This window comes from Nannospalax galili, unplaced genomic scaffold, assembly GCF_000622305.1.
Source record: "Nannospalax galili isolate Female #2095 unplaced genomic scaffold, S.galili_v1.0 scaffold957, whole genome shotgun sequence".
NCBI lineage: Eukaryota > Metazoa > Chordata > Mammalia > Rodentia > Spalacidae > Nannospalax > Nannospalax galili.
Genome location: NW_008340047.1, coordinates 558,678 through 569,604, shown reverse-complemented (window position 1 = coordinate 569,604; position 10,927 = coordinate 558,678). Strand labels below are relative to the sequence as shown.

Genomic DNA, 10,927 nt, shown 5'->3' with positions numbered 1-10,927 from the left:
TTTCCTCTCTGATAGCTTGAGGACTGAACTAGGATGGCTGCATGACCTTGAGGGGCTTTAAATGGCTTTCACTGTCCACAGGATCATCTGTGCTGGCTCACCCCAGCCCTGGCAGTATCCCTGAGGGTCTGCCCTCGAGGACAGCTGTCGGTGTGGCCATCAAGGAGGGAAGAGTTTTTGCAGACACTTGTTTGCCAAGGTTGGGATCAGGTACAAAATGGCACAGGTGGGGAGTGTGATCTTCATTAGTGGCCATGGTTCCAAAGACAGTAGGCAGGGACAGCCAGCAGAGAGCATGCACAGTGGAACCAGGCAGTGGGAGTGGCTGCCCAGGTGTGGTATAGGCAAACCTGACAGGTCTTTGAAGCCCCACCCCCCGAGCTGTAGCTTCTCATCTGTAACAGGTGACATTACTGTGGGATGGGACAGTTGTTACATGCACATAGTAGGTATTTCAAAAGGGAAGTTATGACCAAAATAATATAAGAGGTATGGGGACAGTAAGGACTTCTGGCCCCCAGTGGTAGATATGTGGTCTTTAAGGCAATTCCTAGAGGTTTCACGTGGTTGGTCAACCAGCCATGGAAAACAATAGGACATACCAATATTCCCTCTCCATGATCACCTACAGGGGCTTCCAATACCAATGATTTCAGACTATGTTTGTGTAAAAAGAGTTTAATAAGTAAAAATGGCTAAGATTCCAAAAGTTCTTAAATAGGATTTGAGGGGCAGGAACATGTTGCAAAGTCAATGGACAGGGATAGTGCCTGGTGCCAGGCAGATGGGAAACAACCCTACCCACTGGCTTCTGCCAGCCATAAATATAGCCCAACCCCTGACAGAGTGGGCTCCTATATACACCTTGGAACACTATGTACACACCCAGCCTCAGGATCTGGTTCTCAAGAGGGGAACAGGTAGAGATGCTCCTGCTTCCCACCAACCCAGCTGGCTCCTGTACCTTCCTGGAGGCTCCTCAGTCCTTCTAATAGGAGGAGCCACTGGGCCCCTAAGCTAGATGAGGAGTGAGCCCAGAGGAGAGGCCCACCCTCCCCAAAGGCCCGGCTCCCATGGTCTCAGCCTACCAGGCAGACCACCATCCCTGCCTTCCAGCCCATGCTGTGGTGCCCAGAGCCACACACAGACTCGCTTCCTTCTGAACATGTTTCATCTCTGAGAGGCAGGAAAGCCTCCATCTCCTGCGTTCCTGGTGGGCACTGCAGCAGGAGCAGGTAGCCAGGCCTTGGGGCCCGGCTCCATGCCTGGCAGCATGGCACATCCTCATACAGGCACTGGCCTCAACTTCCCTGAAAAAGGGGAAGGGAGCTGTTAGCCTCTTGTTACAGGAGCCATGCCCACAGCAGATGCAAGAGCAGGAGGCCAGCAGAAGCACACAGACAGCAGGCAGTGGAGGGCAGGCTCAGCCCTGTGCAGCTGAGCCCCGATAGAGCCCTGCAACCCACAGCGGGCAGCAGGCAGGCAGCCCCAGGCCGCTGGCCCACACTCACCTGGAGAATGTAGCCCCAGCCGTCAGGCTGAAATCAAATTGATAGGCATCTCATTGGGGGCTTGCTCCAGCCAGGGCCCCGATGTCACCACCACCCCTTTGGACCCAATGACTGACCAGGTCCCCAAGTAGGTCACAGCCCTATGGTAAGGGCCCTCTGTGTGGTGTGTATGTGTGTGTCCTATTTTGTGGGGAGTACTGCAGAGTTTAGGTAATGTAGCTTCTAAGATTCAGTCTGAGCTTTGAGTTGGTAGCCCCAGCTAGGAGGCCCCAGGGCCTCTTCAGAGGCTTCGATTTCCCATAGTAAAACAGACAGTACTGCCTGCTCTGGCTCCTGGGTCTGGGATTAGTGTGGCCAGGGCAGGGGAGGGGGAGACAGGTTCTATGCATGTTTTTATGGTGCCATGGATGGAACTTGGGGCTTCACACATGCTAGGCATGCAGCTTCCCTTCTGGGGGAATAGGGTTTGAGACTCGCAATGTAACCTTCACGGGCCTAGAACTCATTATGTAGACCAGGCTAACCCAGAACTCATTATGTAGACCAGGCTAACCTAGAACTCAGGGATGGATCTTCCTCCCAAATGCCATGATTACAGGCACAGGCCACCATACCTGACTTGACCTTTTAAAAATTTTGACTATGTTGACCAGCCTGGCCTCAAACTAACAATCCTGCTTCAGCCTCCCAAGTACTGATTACAGGTGTCGACTACTAGGCCTGGCTCATGGGGCTTTTTCTTATTCTTTGAAAAACAGCTTATCTAGGAAAGGGCAGCCTGGCACTGTTACTCAAGTGGGAAAGGCTTGCCCTCCCACCCAGTCCACTCCTGGTAGGCTCACCCGATGGCTGCAGCTTCCTTCGGATGGAACCAGGGCGGCTACTGGTCCCAGAGCCAGGGGCAGAATGGGCTCGTGTAGCTGGCTGCAGTGTCTGGCAAGCCGGCTCCCACTGTGAACAGAGAATGTAGGTGGGCTGGGGGGGCCAAGGCTGCCCTGGCTCCTCCCCTCCACCCGTCACAGTTCTCTCTTAAGTTTCCTCTTTGCAGAGGGGACTGATGACACTTCTGCCTTGAGGAATCACAGCCCAGGAATCAAATACAGTCTGTGAAGGACAAAATTAGCTTGTATTGGACACCTACCATGGGCTTAGGTGGCCACTGCTGGACCAAGAGGAATGATGGCCTAAAGGGGCATGCGGTTCTAGCCTTAGCCACCTTTGTGGCAGCTTCCTCCACTACCACAGCATCTGTCCACCCCTACCCAGTGCCAGCCTGAGTCAGGCTCACAGTGGCCCCCACCTCCAGATGCTCCTGGCTTGACCAGGAGCCCAGCTCTGTGCGGCGGGACCCTGGACCCAACTCCACGGAGCGCACCCTCTCTGCAAACTTGAGGGAGTACAGTGTCTCACTGGTGTTCTTCTCCACTGGGGACACCTGGGAACAGAGAGCTCAGGTCCAACTCAGGCCCAAGCCAGAGGAGGCAGCACAGTAACCAGAGGGTGCTCCCAGCATGGAGAGACCACTGAGGGGCAATGAAGGTGGCGGAAGGCCAGAGACATGCGAGGGACTTGTGCACTGCACAGGATGCATTAGCCAGATCCATGTGGGGGCTTGCCACAGCTGACAGTCTGGGACCCCCCCCCCCGACACTGGGCCACCCTTGGCCCCCAGGCCCTCACCTGCACCACCATGAGCGTTTTGCTGTCACCACTGAGTGAGTCCTGCAGCAGGTAGGTGAGCTTGGAGTTTCGGAAGGGCACATGGCCTTGACGGGAGCGCAGGGCAGCAATGACATCCCCCAGGGCAGACAGCGACCTGTTGATGTGCTGGGCCTCCCGAAGGCGGCTCCCTTCAGCCCCGGACTTGCCCACACGCTCTGAGCCAGCCAGGTCTACCAGGTTCAGCTTCCCTGTGGGTAGGGCATGAGGCAGGTCAGGGCTGCCCAAGAGGTTCCTATGGGGTGCTTGGCCAGGCTGCCCGCTGTGCCCTCACCCGTGGTGCGGAGGCCCGTGCTGCAGTCCACGCCACGCACTGTCACGATGAGCAGGGCATGCGAGCGGGAGCTATGCTCGTTCAGGTTGGTGAACTCTGTGGTGCGGTTGGTATAGCCAAACTCAAATACCTGTGAACAAAGGCTAGTTGAGATTGGGGGCTCCTTGGGAAGGGTAATGCTGCCCAGTGCATTTTATTTATGCACAAGTTTCCATTTATTTTATTTTGTCTCACTATGTAGCCCTGGCTGGCCTGGAACTCACAGAGATCTGCCTGCCTCTGCCTCCCAAGTGCTGGGATTGTAGCCCTGGCTGGCCTGGAACTCACAGAGATCTGCCTGCCTCTGCCTCTCAAGTGCTGGGATTAAAGGTGTGTGCCATCCCGCCTAGCTACACTTCGGTTTTTTGAGACAGGCCCTTGCTATGTAGTCAGGCAGGTCTCAGACGCACAATCCTCTTGCCTCAGCCTCTGAGGATTGGGATTTCAGGTGTGTGCCCATGCCTGCCTCAATTTCTGCATTTCAGATGAGGAAACAGACTCAGAGGGGCACAGGGACTTGCGTGAACTGTACACTCAGGTAGTGGCAGAGCCCACATTTAAGCCTGTTTTGTCTAGAGCAGCTCTACCTGTTGCTGAGTTCTCCCAGCATTTCCCTGGTGACCCCTCACCTTGTTGATGTCATCCACGCTCTGCACTTGAAACTCGGTCAGCCCAGGCACATACAGCTGCCCGCTGCCATCTGGGCACAGTCGGATCTCCAGCTTCTCCTGAGGCTCTTTCCCCAGCAGGTCTCTGGAGGGGTGAGTGGGTATTACTTCCCCCTCCCATTTCTCATCTCTACACTGCAGCCAACCCCCAGCCTGGAATCTGCCCCCACAGTCCCACTTACTTGGACCATAGGGTTAAGCTGTCCTCTCCTTTTCCCCCAGTCCCTGTTCCTCCCAAGCACTCAGAAGGGAGAAAGACTTCCCCAGAAGTCATAAGGATGGTACCCTCTGTATGGGGAGAGCTCCCCATACTCATTCTTACCCCTACCCAGGGCAATGGGGCCCACAGCAGGGTCCCAGCTCAGGGAGGATGCACCTCCTAAATGTGGGGCAAAGCTCTTCCTAGCCTCATCTAGAACCTCGTCTCTGAGACCCAGAAGACCTCCCCATGGCCCCCACATGGCTCTGACCAGGGCCTACCTGAGGGCCTCATTGTAAATCTCGGCTGCACTGACAGTGATGTTGTACTGCCAATCAGATGCCTTCTCCTGTACCTCTGAGAAGAGCAGCTGCAGGGCCCGCTGGTTAATGCCTGGGTTCTCCGGGGTTCCCTGAGGGCAGAAGGAAAGATCCAGTGACCCTGCAGAAACCCAGTCTGTGCCACTCCATGCCCTTGGGTACTGTACTGGTGAGCCTCCCTGCTGCATGCTGGGCTGCTTTCAGAACACCCTCTACCAGGTATAAACAAGTTTCCCTACCTTTGAGGTAGCATCACCCTGCCAGGACAGCAGAGAGACTGGAGAAACAGTGGGACGAAGGGGGGCACAGGCCTGCCCACCCCTGCTGAGCACCACACAATTGTGTGGTCTACTAGGCTTCTTGGGAGGGGCAATGAAAATGAATTCCTACCTACAGCCCCCCAAGGATGCTCTCTGCCAGGAGCCAGCTTCTGTAGGTACTTGAGGATAGGCAGAGGTGGAAAAGGCAAGTGCCTGGGTGGGATGGGATGGTCACCTTTCAGAAGAAATCTGGAGCCCCCCTGAAGGTACCTCTCACCCAATACCTGCATTAGAACTACCTCCTGGGCCTTAAGTGTGCTAGCTGCTGGGCATGCTCCATGGCCCTGCAGGTCCCTCTGCCTGAAGTGCTCTTTCAGATAGTTTGGGCTGGCTAAGGCAGCCCCCAGCTCCCTGGGGGTCTGTTCCTGTAGGTACCCCATCCCTCATCCTGGTTTTGCTAGCCTTCCTGGTACTGGATGGAACCTACTAAATTGCTGTGTCAGACTGGGCATCTCCTCCCTGGGACATGGATTTTTCTGTCACCACAGGGTTTCCTCAGGCCTCAGAGCTCAGAGAATGGACCTGAATTCTACAGAGCCCAGGGTAGAGCTGGATGCTCAGGAGCTACTGTCAACCCCCTTTACCATTCAACTCTCCTGCCCTGACCTGCTAACCAGTCTCCTTAGCTCCAAAACTGAGGGCACAGAGATTGGGAGATGAGGCAGGGGCTGCCACAGCAAGTGCCCAGAGGTGCTCAATGGCCTCACCAGCAGGGCCCAACAAACCTTCGTTCTCTCTCTCTTTTTTTTTTTTTTGGTCTTTTTTTGAGACAGCGTCTCCCTGTAGCCCCAGCTGGCCTGGAGCTTGCTATGTAGATCAAGCTGGTCTTGAACTCACAGAGATTCGCCTGCCTCTGCCTCCCAAGTGCTAGGATTAAAGGCATGTGCCACCATGCCTTGCAAGTCCTCACAGAGATTCACTTGCCTCTGCTTCCCAAGTGCTAGGATTAAAGGCATGTGCCACCATGCCTTGCAAGTCCTCACAGAGATTCACTTGCCTCTGCTTCCCAAGTGCTAGGATCAAAGGTGTGCACCACCACACCCAGCAAATCCTCATTCTTGTACCTGCCCTAAGTGGGGGAGTTCATAGCACCCCCTAGGGAACTGGGAAAGCTACTAACAAAACAGTGCCCCAGTCATTCTGATGCCTGCTCCCACTCCCTGATTCATTCTCCCTGATGCCTTGTCCCACTGACAAGGGACTGGCTGTAAGAGGAAGATAAAGCACTGCTCTGAGAGCTAGGCTTCCACAAATACAGTGATGTACCAGGCTCTCCCAAGGCCCAGGATCTCTCTGAGGGCTGACACCCAATCTCATTCAACCCAGTATCCCTGGAATCTTCCAGCCCAGCCTGGCAGCCACACTGCAGGAGAGAGCTTGGGGAATGTGTGCAGGAAAGGCCTGGCCTGGCCTAGCTTCTGACCTGGGTCAAGAGCCCTCTGATGGTCTGCTCTCCTCATACTGCCCTCTCCAAGTTCTGCAAGCCCACTCGGCAGGCTCTTAGGCAAAGTAGTCTTTAGGCTTCGTACTTTGAAGCCAACATGGGAATGACAGCCTCTGCCTCCAGGGTGGTTGTGAAGACATAGCAAAACACGTACTGTGCAAAACCCCAACACCATGGAGGAAAGCTGGAGCCCTAAGCCCTCCCCTCTGGTGGGCACCCACCTCCACAGTGTACGTCTCCTAAGTCCTCCCCTCTGGTGGGCACCCACCTCCACAGTGTATGTCTCCTAAGCCCTCCCCTCTGGTGGGCACCCACCTCCATGGTGTATGTCTTCCCGGCACCTGTCTGGCCGTAGGCAAAGATGCAGACATTGAAGCCATCGATGCAAGAGGTGATGAGAGCTTGCACTTCTTGGAAGACCTGGGGGGACATGAGGCAGAGACTGAGGGGCTTCCAGTGCTGTTACCATGTGGTGCCTGGAAACTCCAAGTTCAGCCACCTCCCAGCTCACTGTACAGGATTTGTCCATGGATGTCAGCACAGGGCTTCAGGCCCAACTCCACCTCACCTACTCTCAGGGAGGACTTGGCCAAACACAGCAAAGGCCAACTTGTGCCTGGCATGTTCTCTGGCTTGCCTGACCCCTGGTGGGACAGAGCAAACATAGGGCCAGAGATGCCTGCAAGTGTGGCCCTGGGTAGCTAAGAGGAAAGTGAAGCTGAGACTCCCCACCATCCCCCCTTCATGGCGCTGGGGACTGGGAACAATGGGGAGGTCTAGCAAGCCCCATGGGACTGCTACAGGAAAGGAACTCTGGGTCCTGAGACTATCCTCCAGGCCCAGTCACTGGTGGTGAGACCTTGAAGTAGGAGGAGCCATGTGGGTGGGCAGGACTACCGTCTCTTGGTAAAGCAGGCTCTGTGTGGATCTCCTTTCCTGAGCTTTCTGAGGCCTCCAACAGTGCCTTCCTACCCTCTTCACTCTTTCCAAGGGAAGATAGGAGGGACTCATGTTCCTCCACTCTGTCCTAGACTCAGAGCTGTTTTTTGTTGCTGCTGCTGTTGTTTTGAAACAGGGTCTGGCCTTGATCTCACAGAGATTCGCCTACCTCTTCTGGGATTAAAGGCATGTGCCACTATGCCTGACCAGACTCAGATGTTTTTGTGTAGCCTTGTGGTCCCCCCTCAACCCCCCTCCCCCACAACCTCCTCGTTCCTTCTTCTGCTGCTCTTTCATTTCCCTGAAAATTCCTTGCCCACTTACATCCTGCTGTGAGGCCCATGGGGAGAAGACCTTGTCCAGCTCGAAGGACACAGGCTTGCCCTTGTGCAGCAGGTGAATGATGGAGTCATCATCAGGATCAAAGGTCACAGCATTGGTAGCCTCAGGTCCTTCCCCATCCTCCTTAGTAACTGGCCGGACACGTGCGATCACCCGGATGTTTCCTGATTTGGTTGAAGGTAGAGAGATGGGGTGGTTTAACACTAGACTGCCATCTTGGGCAGTCTAGTGGCCCAGGAGTTCCCTGTTTTTTAAGCCATGGCCGGGGGCAAGGTATTAGTCACTCACACTACTATATGAATTCATTTAGTACATTTTCTTTCTGGGCAGACAAGTTCAGGGCGAGAGTTTGGCCTTGTGAGGTTTAGGTACTGCAAGTCAGTCTTGGTGACACCAAAACGGACACTTTCTGTCTGTGGACTTGTTCCCTCATCCATTATGCTCAAGGAGGAGCTTGGACTCCATGAACCAAAGAACTTACTCTTTTTTTCTTTTTTTTTTGTCTTTTTGAGACAGGGTCTCCCGGTAGCCCCCAGCTGTCCTGGAATGCACTGTGTAGACCAGGCTGGCCTTGAACTCATAGTGATCCACCCATCTCTGCCTCCCAAGTGCTGGGACTACAGGCATGCGCCACCGCACCTGGCTACTCTATCATTTTAAATGGCACTGAACGGGCAAGTAGGACGAAGCAGCAGAAAGGTGACTGGCAGTATGTCCACGGGCAGAGACAGTGGGGTACCCACAGGCATGCTTCCAGCTCTTTGGTGGAATCCCTGTGTCCCCTGGCAGGACCCTGCCTTTACTCCCTCTCCACGCGGTAGCTCCGCCTCAAGAAGCCCCTGGCGCCTCTGGTGATGGGACAGTACAGGGTTCTCTAGATGACTGGTGATCACTAGCCCTTCTCCCAGTCAATGTGAGTATGGCAAGGGCTGGGAGTGGGGACGTGGCCGACTTCCCAGTATCTGGAGTGGCATCTGGCACAGAGCATGTACTTCCTAGAGTTAGTGCAGAGATCAGTGAAGCCTCAGGTTTCCAGGCCCCGGGTTGGAACAGATGACATGCCAATTATCACTGCACACTGCTCCCCATACCCTGCAGGCATGGGAGGAACCTGCCATGGACAAGGAGCTTTGGAAATGATCCAAATACAAATCCAAGGTGAACCATTACTAGTTGTGACTCCTCTGGGCCCCTGAATCCCTGTCTGCAGTGAGGGTGGCTCTGCAGTGGCTGTTGTGCAGCCAAGAACTCTTACCCTTCAGCCTCACCAGCTCATTGTGGCACTTCTTGCGTAGCTGCAGCTCTCGGCGGTACTTGCGCAGCAGCTCCTGGTTGTTGCTGTTGACCTCCTCGATGGCCTGGCCGATCTGGAGGGCATGTACACCACTGTCAGCCTCCCTTCACCCCTGATGGTGCTGTTCCCACCTGCCCAGGCTGAGTACTTGACACAAACTATCATAACAGATGAACTTTTCCCAATAACCTTCTTGGGAAGTAAGGCCAGTGTCCACATTTCACAGATGAGTCTAGAGAGCCTGAGAGTAAGCAGACCCAGGCCTTGAGCACCTGACTACAACCTGAGTCAGTTGCACTCAAATCTAACCCTACCCTAGGAGTTGGGGATGTGGGACAAGTGGCCCCAGCCTTGGTTTTTCTCATATATCATCTAACTCATGAGAGTCTGAAGAGGGTGATGGGTAAAGGGCTCCATGTCACATTTCAGAGAGGAGAAAGCCGCATGTTCCCTGTGTGGGGTAAAGGGAAAGATAGCTACTAAGCCATTCATGAGCCTAACAAGGCCCACAACACCCTGGGGACATTCCAGGATCTGCTAGATTTGACTCTCTGCATTACTGGATGGAATTCTTAAGGGTTTTTTGACTGATTTATTTATATTTTATGTGTATGAGTCCTTTGTCTGCACGTATAAAAGTGTACCTATGTTGTGCAATGCCTACAGAGACCAGAAGAAGGCATCAGATCCCCTGGAATTGGCCTTATGGACCTCTGTTAGCCACCATGTGGGTGTTGGGAACCAAACTCAGGTCCTCTGCAAGAGCAGCCAGTGCTCTTAAGCACAGAGCCAGCTCTCCAGCTTCATTACTGACAAAATTCTCTTTTTTTAAAAGCCCAGCTGGCCTCTCTATGTAAACCATGCTGGCCTGGACCTTACAGAGATCTGCCTGCCTCTGCCTCCTGAGTGCTGGGATTAAAGGTGTGCACTACCACACCCGGCCCTGACAAAATTCTTTAAAGAGCTATTTTCTATTCCCAAAATATATTTGTCTCTATAGAGCTGCCATATGAACTTGAGGAGCCAGCAACTATAAAAGGCTTAGCACATGGGAGGCACTTAAGAGAAACTGGCTATTCTCACCACTGTGTGAGAGTGACTTTAAAAAACAAAGTGAGGACCTGGGGATGATAGTCAAAGTACCCAGTCACCTTCCCTCAGAGCCTAGCAGGTATGAAACCCTGGGCTCCAACCCTAGTGTAGAAAGAAGAGGAAGAAGAGGTGGAAGAAGAGGAAGAGGAAGAGGAGGAAGAAATGGAAACCAAACAATTAAATACATCAAGCTAGGCATGGTGATCAAGACCTATAATTACAATGCTCAGGAGGTTGAGGCAGGAGAATATCGAGTTCACAGCCAGCCTAGGCTATGTAGTAAGACCCTGTCTCCAATAATAATTTTCTATAACAGCATAGAGGGGGAGGGCGCTAGAGAGATGGGTCAGCTGTTAGAGCGATTGCTGCTCTTGCAGTGGACCTGAGTTTGGTTCCCAGCATGTATGTCAGGTGGTTCATAACCACTTGTAACTCTAGCTCCAGGGATCCAACACCATGGATACAAGCACTCACATACGTGTGTACACGCACACACACAATTAAAAATAAATCTTTAAAAAATAGCTGTAAATGCCAGGTGTGGTGGTGCATGTCATTAGTCCCAGTCCTCAGGAGGCAGAGGCACGTGGTTCAAGGCCAGCCAGTTGTACATAGTAAGCTCCAGGCCAACTGGGGCTACAGGGAGACCCTGTCTCAAAAAGACCAAAAAAAAAAAAAAAAAAAGCTAAAAGGGACCCATAACATGGATGGGATATAGGGGGGGAACGTGTGTGGGCACTCTGACAGTTACATTTTTGGGGAGCCA

General features: G+C 53.5%; 1 protein-coding gene across 5 annotated transcripts in view; it reads right to left on the bottom strand.

The window, feature by feature from the left end:
- Nucleotides 1–668: 668 nt before the first annotated feature.
- The window catches only part of Kifc3 (kinesin family member C3), a 44,006-nt gene continuing 33,747 nt past the window's right edge, over nt 669–10,927 (bottom strand). For all 5 annotated transcript variants that reach the window (XM_008834873.2, XM_029564398.1, XM_029564397.1 and 2 more), the window contains 11 exons: nt 9,031–9,142; nt 7,758–7,939; nt 6,810–6,914; nt 4,692–4,822; nt 4,173–4,296; nt 3,505–3,634; nt 3,192–3,421; nt 2,812–2,946; nt 2,354–2,462; nt 1,512–1,538; nt 669–1,310 (listed from right to left, as the gene is read on the bottom strand). In XM_008834873.2, coding sequence (XP_008833095.1) covers nt 1,534–1,538; nt 2,354–2,462; nt 2,812–2,946; nt 3,192–3,421; nt 3,505–3,634; nt 4,173–4,296; nt 4,692–4,822; nt 6,810–6,914; nt 7,758–7,939; nt 9,031–9,142 — 1,263 coding nt within the window. In that variant the 3' untranslated portion in view covers nt 669–1,310; nt 1,512–1,533. The remainder of the gene's footprint in view (nt 1,311–1,511; nt 1,539–2,353; nt 2,463–2,811; nt 2,947–3,191; nt 3,422–3,504; nt 3,635–4,172; nt 4,297–4,691; nt 4,823–6,809; nt 6,915–7,757; nt 7,940–9,030; nt 9,143–10,927) is intronic.